General features: G+C 40.6%; 1 protein-coding gene across 1 annotated transcript; it reads right to left on the bottom strand.

The window, feature by feature from the left end:
- Window positions 1-471: 471 nt before the first annotated feature.
- plcb2 (phospholipase C, beta 2) lies at window positions 472-22,098 on the bottom strand. Its single transcript, XM_034674336.1, has 32 exons — window positions 22,069-22,098; window positions 20,952-21,029; window positions 20,217-20,285; window positions 18,297-18,437; window positions 17,718-17,797; window positions 17,581-17,634; window positions 17,413-17,488; window positions 17,171-17,271; window positions 16,584-16,744; window positions 16,356-16,502; window positions 16,092-16,249; window positions 14,587-14,669; window positions 14,347-14,431; window positions 12,514-12,727; window positions 12,336-12,418; window positions 12,139-12,235; window positions 11,928-12,012; window positions 11,655-11,779; window positions 11,271-11,422; window positions 10,634-10,798; window positions 10,443-10,542; window positions 10,146-10,250; window positions 9,891-9,955; window positions 9,636-9,723; window positions 9,056-9,535; window positions 8,671-8,854; window positions 7,905-8,046; window positions 5,862-5,926; window positions 5,405-5,461; window positions 5,113-5,170; window positions 3,598-3,681; window positions 472-1,285 (listed from the first exon to the last, which is right to left on the bottom strand). Exons 2-32 carry the CDS (start codon window positions 21,000-21,002, stop codon window positions 1,115-1,117), a joined length of 3,726 nt encoding a protein of 1,241 aa, XP_034530227.1. The 5' UTR covers window positions 21,003-21,029; window positions 22,069-22,098; the 3' UTR covers window positions 472-1,114.

The following is a 22,098-nucleotide window of genomic DNA, read 5'->3' as shown; positions in this document are numbered from 1 at the left end:
TCCATGTCAGCGGGGAAGTTGGAATCTTTAATCAAAATGTTTTTAAAATGTTGAAGAAAAACTGCACATGTAACTATCTACTGATTGAATTTGAACCAAGCATTATTACCAACAAAAAAAGGCTGTTTGTACTACACACAGAATAGTACCAGGAGTAGATTTCGTGCATGTTACTACCATGTCCTGGTTTGACATCTTGAGATGCTGTGAGGACTCCAGTAGGAAATGGACTGCAGAATTCTGCAAAACTCTTATCTAGTTTTCTGTTGAATCTCCATTCACAGGTCTTTAATTATCCTGAGTAAAATAGTAGCATTGGAACCAAATGATATACTTCAAAACAGGGATACTTTGCTGATATTGTTTTCAAATGGCAGAGCTCTGCATGTTCTCCATTCACACCAGATTTGTGATTAAAATTGAAATGTAAATGTATTTGGTATAACTTTGTGAAAGAAGAGAATACACATATAAAGTGCAAATATCAGTTTATTGAGACAAATCTTGCCACAATTGTGCTTCTTTTCTGCATTTTCATAATCACAATGCCACTAAATGTATATTAATGTCCACAAAACACCTTAATCTAAGAGTGAATGCTCTGCTGTGTCTTCTTAAAGTATCACTCACAATGCACTGAAATGTGACAGACGGACTCATTGTCTGAATTCAGTCTGCAGACTCTGATAACCTGTTTTCACAGCTATGTTTATTCCAAAATGTTCACTCATTAGGAGAGAAGAAAGAAGACTGTGAGTACCAAGCTAAAGCTTTCAGTTGATGGGCTTTCATGCGGAAGTTACTCGTTGCTTTATTGGAGCGTTTGTCATCAATGAAAAGGAACAGAAAGAAAGACTAAAACCGAGAACAGTAATTATTTCCAAATCATCAAACCTTTGGTCTGAAGGACACCCATGAAAACATCATTACGGTTTAAAACTCCCTCAAAAGACTCATGAATAGCACCTCTAAATTGAAATTCCACACAGAGCTTCCCTTACTGAATGATTTCCTACTATTCTATGGTTATGTTCAGGCTGTAGGTTATGTAACAGGTTCAAAAATGAGATAAAAACGTAAGAAAAGTAAGAACAAGGTTATACATAAGTGTTATCTAACCCAGGAAGACATCCCCGTAGAAGCCCACTCCCTCCACCTTCTTGCCTCCATTTTCATCGACCAGTTCAGGAAAGTGAGCCCCCACACACACGTTGACCGCCTCCCTCACTTCGGCTGGCAGCGCCCTTGTTTTCTGAGCGTGCTCCTTCAGGGCCTCCTGATTAAGCTGCAGACACCAGGGCCAAAGTTTGGTCAGAGGTTAGAGGCTTGTGGAAAGGACACATTGGCTTTTCTTATAGTTTCTTTTCTTGTCCAGGTGTTTATCATAATCTTTAGAGGATGGATTTGTGTATTGGCAGCAGTACAAAATAAGATAAGCTGGCTTCGACCCTGTGGCATTGATTGATTTCAAGTAGGAGTGACTGACTGTTCTTTAGGTTATTTAATAATGTGCCCATTTAAAGGAAAAAGGCTCAACCAGTGATATTAAATACATTCAGCAAACAGTAACTTCCATCTTGAGAGTAATAACTTGTCCTCATTTGTGCCTCATTTTTTCTTCCCTTTTCACTCACTTGTATTCCTCCCACTTCTGCCTTCAAAATCAAAAACTGAGTTTGTAAGTGAATACTATTGATGAGACATAAAAACACACATCCATCTGGCCTTCAAGCGTCTACGTCCAATCTATCTAACACCTCTCTGTCTCAATTCTAACTGCCAACGTTTCACCCATTCAAAGCAAAGCATTGTCATGAAAGAGCTGTGACATCATTTACAGCGGTGGGAGCATGGTCTGTAGTTTCTCAGTGGATGTGTCACTCTTCATTATGACGTATAAGCACTGAGTGGACAGATGGCCACGGTTGACAATATATTAAAAAGGCAGGGATTTGCTGTTGGCGTGGTTTGGACTGCAGATTTGTGATGTGGACAGTAAGTGTTTATCACCAGGAAGGATTGGGACAGACCTACTATTTGGGTGGTGAGTCACTATAACTGCGAAAACAACGAGGCTACCTTCTGAAATACTCTTATTAAGATTACAAGGTAAGGCATCACTTTTAAGGACGTGATTAATGGTTGAAATTAAGAGTTTTAGTTTTTAAAAAGGGTTGACATCAAGGTTAGTCTAAATGAAGAGGAGCGTTTCCACAGCAGGAACTTCTCAAGGGGACCAACAGCTTTTATAGGAATCCAGGAACTAAATCTGTAGCTCAAACAAAGGGACCAGGAAGGGAGTTTAATTACTGTGGGAGAAGTTCAAGCAGCAAATCTGTGTCTATTTTTTGATAGTTACAAATGATTAAAGTTGCAGTCTGATCATTGCATTTAAACAAATACGTCATCTCTCATTGCTTACTATTCACAGATGCAAAAAAATCATTCATAAAAGGTCATTTTTTCTGTTTGTAATAAAAGCAACATTGCCCACCGGTATTTTTAGCATACACTAGCTGTATATGGGAAAACAGTCTGTCATGCAGTGCCAATCTGGGTCCCATTGGTCATCATCTTCACGACTATCTAACTTTTATTAATGTCCATAAATGGACATGTGCAGGCCAACAATCCGCTTTAAGAAGTCGACTCTCAACTCCACATCCATTCTAGTTTCTCAAGGTGCTAGTCGGACTCATAGACTATATAAAACATGGACGTAGTATCCGTGACGTCACCCATCTGTTTCTGAAGAGCTGTTTCGAGGCAAATTGTCGGCGGGAGCCATATTGCTTCTGTCGAGCCAGTGTGACGTAAAGAGGCAGAGTTTGAGCCTCCTAGCCAACAGCTGCAGTGTTCCCACAGGCAGCTGTGCCTCTCATTGGAAGACTAGTAATCTCAATATCTTCTAAATTGCCGCGTTAGAAAAAAAATAACTCCCCTCACAGTGAGAGCACATCGAGAAATGAGCTATCCAGACTACACTCGTCTTTTGTACCAGGCTTTGTTGGACTGTAAGCAATGGCAACACATTGAAAAGGAAGCCTTGGCCTGAAGTATTTTATTTCTAACCTTTGGCTATACCCAAATCTCTGAAAAGGTTGGCTTGTGCTTCAAGTGGCTATTACTTTGTGGGACAAAAGCTGATTGAGCATCCACTAAAATCTGAGGAAATGTATATATATAAAATCAGCTAATTTTGCTTTACAGGCCATTTCCCAAGGCCAGGTTGGCTTCACTTCAATGTTCTGATAAACATCTCTCAGGCTCAGTGGTTACAAGAAGAGTTACACAGTATCCTGGTTTGTGTTAGCATACCAATGAAAATTAGCTGAGACGCCTATATCGAATGGAAGGCCAATCCTATTTAAGCACATATACATCTAATTTAAAATTTTTGTCAGTTGTCATAGATTGCAACACCTTTTAGATTTACATAAGACAGATATTTTCATAGTTAGAGGGCTATTCAGCATTTAGATATCCATGTTGTATTATTGCGATTTTTTTTATTTTTTTTTAAACAGAAAAGAAAAGATAAGCAACTTCAATGTCCTCTCAAGTTACCAAAATGTACACTGGTGTCAGTGTTTCTACCTGATTGCTCAGAGTCTTAATCTCCTCCAGGGTAACAGCCTGTTTCTTCATCAGAGCCTCTTGCTGTGGGCTGCAATCTGAAGACTGTAACAATAAAACAAAGAACAATACAACGATACAGCATGTAGCTGCTGAAAAACACCATCGATCTGTGTTTGGAGCTTGCTTGAGTGTGTTCATGTGTGTATGTGTGTGCGTGTGGTATCAAGTGAGAGATACAGACTGTTCACATGTCTATAAGCACTTCATCTGCTCATGTTTCTCCCTGTGAGTGTATGTGTGTGTATATCTGGAGAGGAGAGCACCCATGGGATGCAACCGGAGCAAGAGAATCAATACATTTGAAGTCACAACAGGTTGAGCCTGTCCAATTTGATTACACAGCCCTTATAGCACTTGGCTATTCAATACAGAGCCTGTGCTGATTAAAAAGGTGACTGTTGTATAAATAGTTGCAGTAATTAATGGGAAATGCTGATTAAGGAGAGCAAAATGAGCTGCAATGGGACCGTAATGTACAACAAAAGGGTGAGGGGGGTATTTTATCATCCAGAGGGAGTTGATGGGAGAGGAGCAGACAGCAAGCGAAATGGTCGGGTCTTTGACTCAGATACAACAGGTCTGCACGTTGATGAGAGGAATGAGAAGAGCTCAGTGAGTCATCGACTGCACATGAATAAGTCTGCTCTGTAAACAGCTCAGCTTCTGAGTAATAGACAGGCTTGGCCTATGGTCAAGGCCTGCTGCACCTTACTCACCGGGTAAGAGTGTGTGTATGCTTGTGTGTCTGTGCATGATTGTGTGTCTGTGCGTTTGTGTGTGTGTGTGTGTGTGTGTGTGTGTGTGTGTGTGTGTGTGTGTGTGTGTGTGTGTGTGTGTGTGTGTGTGTGTGTGTGTGTGTGTGTTTGTGTGTGTGTGTGTGTGTGTGTGTGTGTTGGGTGTGAGGTTTCAGGGTGAATGGGTGGGTGTACTCACGAGTTTGTTTGTGTGTGTCTGTTATTAGCACGTGGGAGAGTGTGTGAACATGTGTGCAGATGTATGAAAGAATCCTTTGACATATCTGATTTTTTTTCAGCTTAAGAAACCTGCTGCTTCTTCGTAACCATAGTTACACTGTTGAGTACAAATATGTTGAATGTAGATGGTTTGTGTGCTACAAGAGATACATGTTGTTGTAGGCACGTGTGATGGTGGTAAATGCAGAGATGTGTCTTATATTTCAACACCAGACTTCCATTGAACCTAGGTGGCACTCTCTCAAAGAATCTATCCTTATTTATGTGATAAAAACCTAACAAGATGTGATTTTTTGCTTGCTAAGTTTAAGAGATGCTGGAATGCATATTTTTTTTAACATTGTGTGGCTTACAGGTTATTTGTTTCCTTTAATAAATAAATAAGAGTGGTTATAATCTTATTTTCTAATGTTCAATTTTCAAAATACCAATCTCCTTCTTTACACTCAAACAAAAAGTGTCTAACTGTGTTTGTTCAATGAGTTTGAAAAGTACTTACAGCAGCATCAGACTGACTTGTCTCATCCAGTATCTCCGTGCTCATTGCCTTTTTCAGCCTTAGAGAGGATAGGTATAATTTTCAATTAGACTTTTGAACACAATGTTAAAAAATACATCATATCATGCAGGATGTAATGTGCGATTCCATGTGACAGAGGGCTAAGAAGTGAAAGAGCTCCTCATCATTTTTCTCCTCACATTTCATATTAATACAGACAGAGCTGAGAGGAACAGCAATGAATAGAAGAAAACAGAAAGTAACTGAAGGCAAGGTCACGCTTTGAACTCACTTTGCTTTCTCTGACGGTGAACATTTAGAATGTTTCTTCTTATTCTCTTTCGATTCACTGCAAAACAAGAAAAAAAGATGGGAAGTGAGGACTCTTGCTTGATTGAAAATCTAGAAATGGAAAGCGACACCGTAACAACCCCTTTAAACAAGAGCATCTGCCAGCTGGGGACTGGGGACAACAAACCCATGGCATACACACACATGCACACACACTGAAGCACCAAAAGCCAGCCAAGGACATCAGAAGACTCGCACTTTGAGGTGATTCATTCTTTATTTTGAGATATTGTCTCTCCTAAATGTCAAATGTTTCACCTCTGATAACACACACGCAAACACACACACAGTGTAACACCAAATTCTGAAAGCAAAGACTGCACAGACTCAGCAGAGCCTGAGTTGATCTCTCAGTATGTACAGCATGTTCCAAATGTGTCGTATGTGTGCTGTCTCACCTCTCAAGAGTCTTCAGTTCACTGGCATGTCTCTCTGTGGCCATCTCTAACAGTTTGGCGAGTCTCTGTCTCAACGGAAGGAGGAAGTGACACAATCACAGTCAAACTAAAGCTAGAAATGAGACTGAAGTAGCTCTAAATAAAGTACATAATGTGTGTAATTAAAGCCTTTGTTTTTAAAGCCAAAGAAAAGTTGCTAATTAGCAAGAACTTTTGGCTTCAAGTTTGATGAGATGACTTGGCACTGGACCTGCATGCTAGATGATGCAAACTCTCACCTGACACCACATCACTTGTACAGTACAGTTTATACTCTGTCTAGTGAGGTGACAACCCTTGAGTTATTACCTGATTGACCCCTCCGTCTAAAGCAGATTCAGAGCTTATGCTAAGAGTACCCTTGAGCACCTGGGTCTGCTGTTTAATCAATAGGGACTCTGAAGTGCTGGCTGCTCGCCCGTAGTCCCAAATAAACTGCACAGAGGGTGAATATCAGGTGCCTGGAGGGAGATGTGAATGTAACCAGAGCCATGAAAATTGCGACTATTTTTGGGATGAATCACTGGATGTATTAAAAATAGCCAAACTGAAGGTTTGAGGAGAACAGTGGGTTGATGTGGGGCAAAAAACCCCACAGGAAAACAGGTCTTATTGATTAGAATCAGATCTTAACTTTCTTGAAAATATGCTCACATTCCCATGTCAATTATATAATTGTAAAAACACAATATGAGAGTCTATATATTTTACGTCATTTTTTGATATTGATCGTTTAGGTTCAGCAGAACAAGTTTTGAGCACTAACATTGTGTCACTTTTATTTTGAACTTGTTAGCTAACTGCTGGCTTTTTTAAATAAGCATTAGATACAGAGCAAGACAACTATTTATTTTGACTTATTTCCGTGGCCACCTGTTGAATATAAATTCCCTCTCTTAAAGCACTGTTTTTGGTGTCCACCAACTCAATCTCCAGAGGAAATATTTGTCTCTTTAACCAGTGAATTATCAACCTGTACAACAGTTAGTCTCTAAATGTATCTGTTTGCTGCTTGATGTTGAGCAGGTATGCACAGTGGGGTTTTTGAAGCTTTGCTGCTATCTGCTGCTGTTCAACAAATCAGCTTCCTGAGAGTGGGCGTGTCCAGAATTAACTGACAGGGGTTGCCTAAAGCCTGGTTTATACTTTTGTATTGACTCTATGCCATAGGCCTAGTTTGCTGTGTGTTTTCCTAGCTTGTCATATCACCAGTTCCACTACATTATCTGCTTGTTGTGCATCAACAATAGTGAATACATCTAGACATATTATGTCTTGCCAAAGACAAGGCAAATAGCCACTGAAAGTAAAGCTGTGGCGCAAACAGCTAGATGTGAGGAAAAACATGCGGCAGCTTTGTTAGGCTTGAGAAGAGAGCTGCTCGTTTTACTGTATATCTTTGTAGAATCAACACTATACAGTACGTGCTTCCTTTAAGATAATCTCAAACTGTAATTTCAATCAAATTTACCTTAAAAATATATATTTTAGCTGTTGTGATTCATGCAGAAATTTGATCTTCTTCTGAATGCATTCAAAGGAAGCATAAAATACACAAATTCAAACTAAGTACATCAAATGTACACTGAAACCTGTTTCTAACTACATGCCTTTTAGGTCTGTTTCAAATCCATCAGTATGAGAGGGAATGCTGGATTTGTAGCTGCCAATAGCTCCACTTTGTTTAGCAATTAGTGGCTAGCATGGTGCAGGTATGTGCTTGTAGATGCACGGAGGGTCAGTGAGTGATTTAATCAAACACTGAATCCTGATTAGTAAATTTGCAAAAATGAAACAGAAACACTAACCTGAGAGTAGCTTTAAAGGCTTTGTTGCACAAATAAGATAACTAAAGAGTTGATCATTTTTCTGAGATTGTCACCACATTACACATGATAATTTGACCCCTTGTCAAAGTAGACATACTACATGAGTTAATATAGTAAGTTTTGTCCTTTGCCTTTTCTTTGCTATCTTTTTAAATGAGAGCCTATATTTTCTAACCTCTGTGGCCCACTGCTCCTTCTTCTTCTTCAGCTGATCACACTGCTCCGTCCACAAAGCCTGCAGCTCAACCTGCATTTTTTCCTTCTGCTCCTGCACCCGCTCCGTACTCACACTGGACCCAGAGGTGTTTTTTTCTCCCCTGCAGGAAACATAACATAACATAACATAACATAACATAACATAACATAACATAACATAACATAACATAACATAACATAACATAATAGATTATATCAACTCACAACCACTACCCCCAAAAGGAACAAATATTATTGTACAATTCTGTGGTTACTGGAAAATCTGAGCAGCATTTCTCATTTGTCCTTGATTACCGTGTGTTTTTTTCCCCCCTGAAAGCTTGTCCTCCTGTGGAGGGCTGTGCACAAAAAGCTCTGCAGCACATATTCATTTAGCTGTTCCCATCATCTTCTAATATTGTGCTTCAGCAAGAAAACACATTAACTCAGGAATATTCTCCATGCTTGTAAATGAAATCTCATTATAGAGACAGACAAAAACAACAACAACTTCATTAGTGGGTCAGTATTAATATTCTGAAGAAATCACAGAACAGTTTTTGGTGAATGACTAAACATAAACAATTGGACAGACGGATGGTAGTACTCTGAATGTATCACATGACACTCATCCTCCGCCTACACTATCTGATCATCTTTTGTCAAGTGGTTTCTTCCTAAAATATTGACTGACTCTGGGAAAAGCCTTGAGACAACAAATAGGAGAAAATAACTATTCCCCTCACTCCTTTTTCTTCACAGAGGCCTTCTTCTTCATGGCCTTGAAGTTGTCAGAGTATTTCTGAATCAGATCCTCTCCCTTTTTCTGGTACTTCTTTTCTGCCTCCTTCAGCTCTCTCTCCTGACGCTTGATGACCTTCAGGTAGTTCTTGTGCTGTGTCAGTTCTTCAGTGGTCACAGTTGAAGACTCTGCAGCACAAACACACAGGGCTTTGTTGTTATTCCCTCTGCAGTGAATATAACTCTCATAACCCATCCATACAACAACAACAACAACAACAACAACAACAACAACAACAACAACAACAACAACAACAACAATACTCTTAATGGGTCTGTATTTTCTCTGTCCAAGTCTTTATCTACAGCATAATGTTACTTCTTTGTTACCTTCACTTGACGTTGGAAGCTGAGATGATTCATTTGAACCTGCAGAATCTGGCGGTGGACTACCTGCACTGGGAAGGACCACAGCAACAGACTCTTCTGCAGCCTCTATGTCTGGTTTATCATCTGGAAGAGGCTCTGGGTTTGTAGTGGAGTCATTCAGTGGCTCATCTTTGGTTTCAGGAGCTGCCTCTGGTTCTAGCGCAGGTTCATCTTTGGTTTCAGGAGCTGCCTCCTGTTCTAGAGCAGGTTCACTCTCAGGGGCTTTCTCCTCAGGGGTTGGATCTTCAGGAGTCAGCTCTTCAGGGATTGGCTCTTCAGGTGCAGCATCTGGAGCTGGGTCTTCAACAGGGGTGTCCTCAGGAGGTGGAGAAGGTTCTTCTGCAGGTTCAGCTTTGTTCCCCGACTCTTCTTTTGCTTCTTCTGCGCCTGTCTCTTGGGGTAGCTGTTCAGTGGCATCATCTGAGGGTGAAGCTGCCTTTTCTAGGGAAAGACAAAACATTCAGATTTTTCATCCAGAAGCACAAGCACCATATTATAGCCCTATATTTTACACAAACAAAACTGTGTCCTCTTCCCTTACCTTCAGCTGGGGCTTCACTTTCCTGAGCTTTGACTGCTGTTTGGGCCACAAGAGGCAACTCATAGGGAGAAATGTAGTCGGAGGATGACTGTGTGGGCACAACAAAGACAGGAACATTACAATCTAATAGGGCTGGTCATCTTCCGGGAAATTAATTAGGGCTGTTAAGGATTCAAGGGAAAGCCGGGGACATTATTGGGATTTCAATTTCAGTAGATAAGGACAGAGGTAGTACCCTTAGCTGCTTTTTATTACCTCTTTTGGGGTCTTTGTGGTTTTCTCTGTGCCTTTTGTTGGGTTGAACAAGGCATCTGTGAAATCTAGGGTAGCATTAAAACGTTAGTGAACAATGCAGTTAACTGATTCAAACAAAAATTAAATGCAACTAAGCTCGAAAAATATCTGATTAAATCAGCCTTGCACCTGACTGACATTCAAAAACAACATGCATTCATTTGCCGCAGAGGATTTTTCTTTTCTAAATACAAAAAAATGATAAAAGCCAAGCACCAGCGAAGGCAGCAGGGATGTAGTCCTTGACCTCGATGTAGACAAAGAGAGCAGGCAGAGTGAGCGGCATGTTGCTCTCACTGCGCAGGCAGATGTGATGGAAACCTGCAGGGTATAAAACAAACCCTGGTGAATTAAAGGGAAAAAACAAGGCAGCAGCTCCCTCTGATCCAGAAAGTGGCACAAACAAGTGAGACAACACTCAGAGGCCTTGGATGACTCAGATGTGTTTAAGTAATGTAGATTAGATGAAGCGTGATATGTTTGTCCCCCCAATTTTCTTTTAGCTTCACTGACCTGATTGGATGGCATCAAGTGGGATGATCCTGTGTCCCAAGAATTTACCGTTTTCCTCGTGGACCACAATTCTTAGAGAGGCCATTTCTGGGAGCAAGATCTGTCCATCATAACAGCAACAAATACATTAAGACCCATGGGTTTCCAGCAAACATGCTTTTTTTTCTACACAGATGTTATGTTTTCCAGACCTTATCAAAAACAAAGGGCTCTTCATTCCACACTGGGTTAATGGTGTTGGGTGTTGTGGACCACTTGGTGCGATATTTCTTCTTTGGGTCACCAGGCAGCCCGATCACTTCTACCTCTACTCCTGTTTTCACACTCTTGTCAGACAGAAACTGGCCTGAATAGATCTATAGAGACAAGTGAATAGGATTAAATGACACATATGTTTGAGGTGGTTTCATGATGGATGAGGATGCATCCTACTGAGGGTACATACATGCTCAGGACACAGTGGATATATATAGAGAACAGGTTTTGACTCATGCAGAGTTACCGGGAACCATATCTCAGCAGGAAGCTTGAATTATCACACACTCTAAACCAGCTGAAAGAGCAAGCAAACATGGCTGCACATACACAGGCTTCCAAAGACTATTTAGGCTTGTTTCTGTTCAGGAGGAGAAAAAAAAGGCATTTATCTTTTACACAATTTGTTTAACAGATCCCCAAAATGCAATCTAATCTAATGCAATCTGTTTTACCTGCAGCTTCTAAGTCATTGAAATATGAAACTGTTTTTATTAAGTTTGCATAGATTCCAAGCACCACAGGGATGAATTAAGAGAGAAAAACACAACAGTAACAACGCTGTGAACCTGCCTTTATGGTCAATGTGCTTGCCACAACTGTGTCGATCCTGTCACAAAAGGGGTCAAACTTCTTGTCACTGCGTCGCAGAACATCATGCTTCAGGAGGTATCCCGTTCTGCCGTTGAATTCAAACATAGACATGTTCAGCTGCATGGGGAAATCTGAAACAGACACAAACAGCACATTCATGCCCCCTCTCTTCTGCACATGGTGGAGCAGAGGCCTGTGCAGCACAAAGAGGTGCAACACTGACCTGCTGTGGTGAGACATAGAAAGTCAGGTTTGAAATAATGAACCAACAGATCAAACTGAAGTGAAAAGGAAGTTGTTTCATTCTCATGTGCTGCAGCAAATCATTTAAAGGGGTTCCAGTGTTTCTGTGTGCTTTTCTACCCATTGTCTGGTAGTTTAGCGCCACCATCTGACAGCCTGCATTCCAATAGGTTTGAGGGCTGTAGTTGGATGAATCCATTCTTGTTCCTTTTGGGTAAATCCTGCTCATCTGCCTCTTATTGTACCTGAGAAAGAAAGTTAAGGAAGCACAATTTTTTGCATTTCTTTAAATGTGCTTGAACTAAGATACTCTCAAGATGGGATTTTAAAAAGTAAAATAGGTTCATTTAACACAGGTTGTCATATTTTTTCTGTAGCATTCTTGAAGGATACTCGACAAATTCCACAGCAGTCTTGGCGATCATTGCCTCGCCTTTGGTCTCCACAAAAGATGAGATGACGTAACTCTTGTTTTTCTCTGTGAAGGAGGAATAAAGTAGGAGGAAGAGTTGCACCACTCACATCGACTTTTCGTTGTTTACCTGTGATTTTTCTGAAAGTGTAGTTGTAAAATATACTCAAGGTTAAAATGATGGAGCCGTACTTCTGGCATTGTCAAAGGAGATGAATTTGTTGGGCTGGATGTAGTTGACGATGGATGACATGGCCTCGTATGCTGTTACTTCTTGTCCAGCTGTGCCCTGTGGGGGAATGACAGGGAGTTGACTGATGTTTGAAAGGCTTTAGCTGGACACAGATGATGTACAGCAATAAAACTGTCATCATGGCTGCTCACTCTACCTCATCTGACGTCTTCATCTTCTCCTCATCCTGCTCGTCCGTCTCTTCTGTCTCCTCGGTGTCCTCCACAGCTGCGTCCCCCTCTGGTGAAACATGTAAACATGATGTCTGTGAAAGCTAAAAATAACTGAACAGGCCTGTTGTTAATCTGAGATAGCTTGTGGTTTATTCAGTCAACCTTGGTTCTCCTGGGTGCTGGGTGCTGGGTTAGCAGGGTCCTGGGAGTTCGTATTTGGGTCCAGGGTGGGTGCAGCTGTGGTTGTGGTCTGGTCAATGGCAGCTGTGTTAGTTTTCTTATTCTGGGCTGGCTTTCCATGGCTGCCCTTCTTGTTCTTGATGAGGATCTTTCCCATGAGCTCAGATGGGCTTGGGATCTGCTGGCCTGGCTTCAACTGGGTTTTATACATATAGAATAAGACAAGTATAAAATGCAACCTCAGGTTAGCAATGACAAAATAATAAATGCTTAGGGTTATAAACATATACCACTCAGGATCAAGTCCCTAGTTTTGTTTTTGTGAATATAGCAATTTTTACACATAAACCTTATGAAATATATGTTGAGTATGTAGCTATATCCAGCATCCAACAGGCCAAGTTTCACACAAAGACTATGAACATGAAGGACTAGCAAGCTAACTTCCTGTTGATAACAAAAGACAACAAGATTCCAGGATATAGCCGCACCCTGCCAAGAAATATTCAGACTCCAATAAGACTGTGAAACAATGACTTGCATTCATGCTTTTGTTTAATTCAGTGCAGGTGGAGAGACACAATATTGATCATTATAAGCACACTTTCTACCTTTGGGTGGAGCTAGGCTAGATGCTTCCATCTGTTTTCAGTTTTCAAGCTAAGCTACAGGTTGCTATATGTTCTCCTTTACTCCCAGCAAGTAAGTCAGTATGTATATCCCGTCAAAGTAGATGATGATGACCAATGAAGTAACTGGCTTTGGACCATTGATTGTAGAGCTGTTGTTCTGTGTAACGGACAGGAAAATAGCTCTCCTGTGTGAAGCTATAATTTTTAGAGTGACTGGCTGCAGTATAGGTCTTAAAGTCAGCCTCCTCAATTATAACAGATGGAATATGGATCAAACTGAAAAAGGCACATACATTTTTCAATCAAGCTTTCTGTCATAGTCTGTTGTTATCATGCAGATGTATGTGCAAGTGTTCACTTTTAGAAGTTTAGTTTTAATCAGTTATTGGATGGTAAATAGATTACTAATTGACAGCTCAGAGGACAAATGCAGCTCTTACAGCATTCTCTACCAGATTAGAAGAGTAAAGGAGGAAGAGAAGGTGCGACAAAAATGCAACCAACACTAACATAGGCAGTAGAACTTTACTTTATTAAGAGTGTCTTCAGATCAACACAAGAATTTGTTCTGCTGTGGACTGTACAGACCTGAATTGTAATCTTAATCTGTTTTGTAACCAGCTAAAAACTCCTCACAGGAACTTTAAGGAATGACTATTTATGCCACAGAGTTACATTCACAGAAATGTAGAGGGGGCTTTGAATGTATGCTTAGATCCTTGTGCCAGAAGTCCAAATGTACAAACATTTTTTTTCATGGTCAAATTTTGGTAAACTTAATTTGTGGAAAGTTGAGTTAGAGCCCAGCTTTTCTAAAATCCTGGCTATAGCTGTGGATTTATTTGAGGCAGTGAAACATATCCTCTCACAAACACATACACACTCCACACGGCACACAGCTGAGAGGAGAAAATATAAACAGACATTCACTGCTGATATAAACCAGTTAGACGTGTACAGGAGCCTGTGAGGGTCATGTCTAGCAAAGATAAGAAGGAGTACAAACATGAAACAATAACTTTTGTATTTATTGCCTGCAAAGTGATGCTCAGTCTCACAGTAACACATGCAATCTGTTGTTTTACTTATCACAGAAAGTGCTCTGTTGGACAAATCCCCAACACATAAACTGTATCTAACACTATTATTTTGTCAGCAAGCTGTTCTGCCGCAGTGTACTCACAGGGTATTTGTCCAGCGGATCTGTTAGCAGGGCATCACCAAATATGGTTTTGCAGTAGTTAGCCATCTTCTCCTGCTGTTTCACCCTTTGACAGAGCAGACCTGTTACTGTGTGCTGCACTGACTGAACAAAAGATTAAAAAACAGCCACTATGTTCCATCTATATTCAATTTCAGAACATTAATAAAGTGTGTTTATAACATTACATGAAACGAGGTTAGTAAGAAAGTCACGTCTTACGAGTCCACGTGGTTCTCGAATGAGAGGATAACAGGGTACTGGGATGTCTTGAAGGCGCTCTCATTTATGGCTTCAATCACGTCCTGTCACACAACAAAGACAGACAGGCATTTTTAATACATTCAAGGAGACATTTATTTGAACTGAGCGAAGACTTAAGAGCTGCAAACAGCAAAAGAGCAATGGGAAAAATACGGGAAAAACACAAGGGTACAAATAAAATAAAGTCATGAAACTTGCAAATAAGCTTGAAAATAACCAGCAACAAAAATCATCTATTTTCTCATGAAACTTAAAGGGAGTCAACGTGCCGAAGCCCTGCAGTGAGATCTGGACCTCTCACATGCAGAGGCTGACAGTAAACTGAAGTGAGGTGTTGTGTTCCGGCCCCAGGGACAGCAGAGCTCCAGCTGCCTTAAATGGAAGTGTTGAGTGTGAGAAGAGGACTGTGTGTGTGTGTGTGTGTGTGTGTGTGTGTGTGTGTGTGTGTGTGTGTGTGTGTGTGTGTGTGTGTGTGTGTGTGTGTGTGTGTGTGTGTTTATTGTATCATCGTAAACTATGTTCACAGAAAACTGGGGTTGGTCTCTTTAACGAGGAGAGGCCAAAGATTTATGAGTACTGCTGGAAATACTCTCCAGGGTTGAACTCACATGAAAAAGTTCTGATGAATTATCCATACAAGGTTAATGGTTTTTCTGCTGTCATTCATTCTATCCCCAAAATTCATACAAACATTCATGACAGAGCATTTTGGCCTTGCATCTAAAATGATAAAGGAGAATTTGTACTTTGATTCTGTCTCCAAAATACAATCCCAATTCCATAAGAGTTGTGTAAAATGTTGAAAAGAACAAATTTGATGCCAGCAACATGTTCAAAAAAGGAGGAAAAGAGGATAGGCAAAAAATAAGCCCAAGCTAACTAGGCTTTACAGTTATGTTCACATTGAAAAGCAAAATTTCTGAGAGTAAAAATAGATGATTAACTGACTTGGAAACCACATATAGATTATGTAAAGAGGAAAGTGTGGACATGTATTGGTGTTAAGGCAGGGCCAAGGACAGTTTGGATTCTGCTTCTCTTCATAATTTTTACTGTACATGTTATTTATCAGCTCACATGTAATGAAATTTAAAGATCTAGTCAACTTAAAAACATGGTTAGTGATGCTCAACGCCAGAAACAGATTACTGAAAACCTATAGAAGTTGTTTGTGTTTACATCTCATGAGGATAATCATAGATGGAAATGTAATTTCAAACGTCCATTTGCATGCACTACATAAAAGCAAATGTGTTTTTCAGTTGATGTAGTTAAACTGTGGAATTCTCTGTATGACGCTTTAAGATGCTGCATCTACATCTGTTCAGTTATATAATGTATTTGCTTTTGTTCCCTCCTGTTTGTGCAAGTTGCAGAAAGCTTACATATGAAGATGAATACAAATATCAATATGGAAAATGTTAGAGAAATATGAAAATGCTCCCAAAACTACGAGTGACCACCTTGAAGAGGATCTCAGTTGTCATGGTGAACCCGTGAGTAATGATGGGCTCTTCATCTGGAGGTTTGCCCTTCCAACAGTCCAGCTCCAGACAGCGACAGCCAGACAGGAGACACTGACGGTACATCTCCGGAGAGGACACGCCTGAGAACTGACCGGCTGCAGAAGGACACACAGAGAGAGAGAGATTTTTATAACAATTAAGTTGATCTAATAATATATGACCTAAAATAAAAACGTGTTAAAGAAATGTAATTAAAGTGACCTGTCAGGTATGTGTTGTGGGAGGACTTGATGAAGTAGTGGGGAATGGGTTGGGTCATGTCTTGGCTCTTGGCCACTCTGTCCTGCACGACCACTGTTGTCTCCGGCCCCATCAGGAAGAATAAGAGACCCTCTGGAGAGATCAGGTCTGCAGGTAAAAGAAAGAAAATGTATTCACATGAAACAGCTCATGAGTCCTCCATAAAATACATTCATCAATGAAACTGACTTCTGTTTGAGTTAGCAGAGAGGGGTTCATATTTCTCCATAAGAGCCTTAATCTGGTCCTGCCGCAGACGTGGAAACAGCTCCTCGTTGAGGCGAGAGTCCCTCTGCTTCTCGTTGAGGAACTTGGTGAAGTTGTCCTTTGTCATGGTGGGTTTGTTGGAGCTGTGGGGCACACAGATGCACGATAAACACATCAGAGCTGTACATAATGTTGCTGCTGCCTCTCACTGCCTGATACATGCCACCTGAACCATGGTCATGTGGTCAATGCTTGTTTCTGGCTCTCTAACTGCTGCATCAAATCAACTGAGCCTTTCATAATAAGTGGTTTTTGATGCCTGATGACCACAAAGAGGGATATTGATGATAATGACTATATAATCTAATAGATGTTTGTTTGTTTTTTTCGTTAAAACATTGGTGGAAGTCTCAACCATGTTAATGCAGCATTCAACTCAAGACTCGTTTATGTTTTAAGCTACTGTAGGGGCACTTTTGTAAAGAACTCTTAGAAAATGAACTGATAAAAGGAGGTTGATTGAGTCTTATCAGAAGATGATCAATGAAGCTGTGGAAAGGCAGACTCACTAAGAAGTAAAGATCTCATAGATCTCAGGGCGAGGGCAGAGATTTGTCAGGAAAGTCTTGAACGCGGCTTCAGTGAAGACATCCGGCTTTATGGAGTCGTACTGAAATGTAAAAGCATGAATGTTATTATTTTAATCTATATCAAACTATTAGCTTTGACCTAATCTAAATATAATGAAACAGGTGTCTGAGCATTTGAATACAACAGAAATAATGAAAACAAAAGGTCCTTCTTTTCTGACCTTTCCTTTAGGGAGGTGAGCTGCTGCTAAGGCACTCTCCACCCTCTTCTTATCCGCAGGGAACATCTTATAGATACTGAGAGAAACACACGTTGAGTAGCAGATATGAAAAAATCTACTTTGCAAACAAACCATCCTACACCTTCACATGACTGCACTGTAACCTACTATTTCACTGGGATCTTGCCGTCCTTGTTGGTGTGAAGAGAAATGCGCACGTATCTGTGATCAAACACAAAGGCTCACACAATTCCACTCTTATTACACGGTGTGGTGTTTTGTGTGCGTTCAGAAACCATACTCACATTTTCTCCAGGAAGACTTGTCTGCAGGAATTGTTTCTTGCAGCGTTGTAGGCTATTGCAAGAATGTCATTGGCCCAGTTCTGATGTGCATGAAATGAAAAAGAGAGGACTTTGCATAGAAATTGTGCTTAAAGTGTCATTTAGCAGGATCACTAAGGGTTTAATGTCGGAAGAAACCTACCACTAGAGGGCGTTGATATGAAAGCACCTCAGGAAATGAGAGTGGTGCATGTTGCATCTGAACAAAGCACGGCTGTGATTTCATTACAGCCGATTGAACCCGGAGATTGGAGTCATAAAGTCTAATAAGGACTAAAAGGGAGAGAGAGAGGGCGCCTTTTTTGGATAGCCCCACTCTTTGTATAATGGCTAATGGCCTGTGGCTGTGGTTAAACAATCCGGCAGGATCAGTGGTAGAAAAAGAGAACATGTAAACAGCTCGAGGATGGACACACACACACACACACACACACACACACACACACACACACACACACACACACACACACACACACACACACACACACACGCACACACACAGTATTGGCATTGTATCTGGTGGTGAATCATTGTTATTACCTGTGTAACTTTTTCCTTTGAGGCAAAGAAGTTATGATACGTGAGATTCACCATGTCTAGGCCTGAGACGATGGTCAGAGTTTTTGCAAGATGGTTGCTGTCTGGGAAGTCCAGGTTGAACACGTTACGGACCTTAGGGTGCTGCAAAAAGGAGATAAGGTGTTTGAAGGAGAACTGCCTCCAAAACTTTGGTTACATTTTAAAGATACTGTGAGAAGAGGAGTTTTAGTTGGTTATGAAACAGACTGAAATGAACACTGATGCTTTCATAGTACTGCCAAAACAGCCTTGTTTTATTATTTCCATGACAAAGATTAAAAAGGAGTGACATGTTTAGACAGCTTGATGAGATTTTTCATCAGAAAAAAACTTCCTGAGGTGCCAGTTTAGCTCTGTTAGGCACCCCATGCACGGAGGCAGTCCTTGTTGAACTGGTCTCAGGATCAGTTCCCTGTCCTAGCAGGATTAGGTGCATGTCTTCCACACTCTCCCTACATCTCCTGTCTCTTTCTGAAGCTGTCTTATAAAATAAAGATTACTTTGTCCGTTGTGGTCTCAACATTTTATAACAAACTGATAGCTCCTAACTGTGGTTTTATTATCTTTGCTAGAATCTGAAACTTCACTTATTATTTTCTTGCAAATAAATCCTGCTTTTTTCCTCCAACTGAATTAAGGCATGATTATTTTTCTTCTGTTTGATCTTCTCTTTATAAAGCAGTGCCTCAAGAAGCAGAGTACTGTATTATATGTGTTTTACACTCTATTACTAGCTGTTACAATCTCTTTCATCACTGTAGATTTTCTGTGGCTGCTAAGATGCAACTCTATATGTCCTCAGACTTTCTCTCTGGTCCTGGCCTTCCTATTCTGTTAACATACATACAGTAGCCTATGCTAAAAAGCCAAAAGCCTCATACTGTTCTACATATGTCTGTCTCTGGAATTAGAATTAAACCAGGACAAACAGCTTTAAATACACCGTCCTATATTCTTAGAATACTGTATAGAAGAACTTGAAACTGTCAGAGCTGATTAATACATTTTAGACAGTTTAAGTAATCAGGTTGTTGTGATTGCTTCTATGAACTTTTAGTTTTTAAAAGGGTGTTTTAATCATATTAAGGCTTTAACCTGGTTTGATAAAAGATGACTACATTTAAAAGTTAGTTCTTAATATGAACATGTTTCCCTCAGTTCTTCCTTTGGTCGCTTAAAGAAGTAAAGTCTGCTGCACTGGTTTTCTGTATGCTTGTTCAACACAGGCAAATTGGCTGACCAAGACATGCAAACATATATGCATGTGCACACGCACGCAAACACGCCTGTACAATACTGCAGCCAGAAGACCACTGCTACCCACTTCCTGTGTCACCTCCCCAACAATCAATCACTTCTGCACTCTTCTCAGAAGTTCAGATATGATGTCTTCACCAGAGCTACGCTACTCTCCCTAAACTCCTCAGAGGCCCCTAGAGCAGGATGTGCTTCCATCGGCACCCCAGCTGGGATGGTGCTGCGTTCTGTGCTCTCCCTGCTGGGAACAGATTTCAGATTTGACCTCTGAACCCTCAGTGAGAGATGACGACGGCTGCATACTGCAACTCTCCGTGGATGCCGGCGAGGAAGCAGAGGGAAATGGCAACAGACTCAAGGAAAACAAACTCACGAAATCTTAGACCATGACTCTGTGTGGTACAGAGTGTGTGCTTGTTTGTGTAGTTGTATTTGTGTAAAGGAGCGGCCTGGGTGCATGTGTCCATTGTTATTTTTGCATCGCAAATCTGCCTGTCATGCTGATAGGCAAAAAAAGGGCTTGAAAGCGGATTTGCATGCCGAGATTCATGAAAAAACAAACTAGATGGACTTCATTTGATCAGAAAGAGAGTTATTTATATTTAGTTAATGATTCTTACTCACTTTTGGAAGTTTTGCATATTTTCCTGTTCTGGTGTCTCTGATTGTAGCAACATCCAGGAACGTTGTCTCCTAGAAACAAGAAGCACAGATTCATCTCTAGTAATGATTTCAACATGTAGGCGCTCATCCAAATATGGATTTAGATACAAGTCATCGTTTGGCAAAGTGCAAAAAAAACTAAGGGATTTACTCTGTGTGGCTAATCTTTGAAGACAATATCTCCAGGCATTCACGTAAGAAACTTTTGTGATGCTTTTCATCTGGAATTCACATGAACATTTTAAGTTTGGCAATGATTGAGTCAAGACACATGAGGGAAACATTTGATGTACTGGTGTTATGATGTGCTGGAAACCAGAAAGTGCCTCAATGAGCAAGAGAGAGATGAAGCACGGAATGATTGTCTTCTCTACTCAGTGTATCACAGTTCAGCTGTATGCTGCAGCAGGATGGTGAGCCCACATCAGCAACGATCGATAATCTCCACAAGCTGCTGGGACCGGAAGGTGCGATTTACAGCTCTGAGCGAACCCACTGCTTTGGCAGAGCCCCATCTCCGGCACTCTACACACACTCTGGATGTGAGTCACTGAAACACAGCAACCTCTGTTTGATATGCTGTCAGGTTGTGTTTGTCTGATGTTCAAAAAAGGCTGCTTTTCTTCTATGAGCCACTGAACAGGAGTCAACACCTCTCAACATCTATGACATATTGATACTCTGGGTATTGATTACCTTGCTTTGGTTGATCCAGTAGACATAAAAACCTTTGGGATCCATCTTCATGGTGACGGGATGAGTCTTTGTGGAGTCCTGGTTGAAGGAGGAAGCATTTCAAACATTTATTGAGTTTAAAACCTTTTAAACAAAGCTGCCAGACATCAACATGAAATAAAGAATCTGGATAACTAAAAAGGATAAGAACACACTATTTGAGCTGCACAGATTTATCAGCACATGTACCATTTTTATCTGGTTTTGTAAAATAAAACTTGCATTTCTGTAAGTGTTCACCCCACCTCTGACCACTTGGTAAATCGTTCACCTTTTAGCAGATAGTCTTTGACCTCTACAGGCTCCAAAAGTGTCGCTTTTTATTCATTTTGTCCTTCTGCTGTTACAAAAAAACATCCACTTTCTGCATGTGCACCACGGTCACGAGCACACCATAGACTAGCTCATCCTTTAAACTGCATCCACAACATATGCTAAGATCCAGTTTTGTGCATCAGCTTGGTCAGTCCTTTGACACACCCCGACAGATATGCATTGCAAATAGGACGGCAAAAAACAAAGCAAGTGACTTGACAAAAGGTAAATGAATTGTTTTAGCTACCCTGAAACAAACCATAAATCTAAGAGGCAGGATTGAATAAAACACTGGTTTAAACATTGGTATTAGAGTTATCTCACCCAAATTAAAGAAAGAAGCTATTTATCAATGTTTCGTGCGACAACATTTGTGCATTTGTAAGTCAGGGGAAAAGAAGAGGTATCTGTATTGTTGTGCCTACAGATGAAAAATAAAAAGTGAGTGTAAGATTTAAGTAAATCAACAAACTACAGTCTCTCAACATTTACTCCAGTGCCTCCGTTTCTTCTCACACTATATGAACAGCTCTGTTTGAAGACTACTGTGTTCTGTCAACTAACAGAGGCACTACTTCTTTTGTATTTTTTAAATAAATATTCCTGTATGAAAATATGTGATGGGTGAAAAACAGGCATACAACTTAAGCGGTAGGTGTGGGAAGAAATAGGACACAAAGCTACCTCAAATCCTGCCAAAACCTTCAAAGTACTTGATTGGTCAGACAGGTGAGAAAATGCTTTTCTTGTAGTGCAGCAGCACCTTTTAAGAAGTGGTTTTCACAGATCCTCT

This window comes from Notolabrus celidotus, chromosome 22, assembly GCF_009762535.1.
Source record: "Notolabrus celidotus isolate fNotCel1 chromosome 22, fNotCel1.pri, whole genome shotgun sequence".
NCBI classification, from domain to species: Eukaryota; Metazoa; Chordata; class Actinopteri; order Labriformes; family Labridae; genus Notolabrus; species Notolabrus celidotus.
The sequence above is the reverse complement of the archived record's forward strand: the minus strand, read 5'-3'. Positions and strand labels throughout refer to the sequence as shown.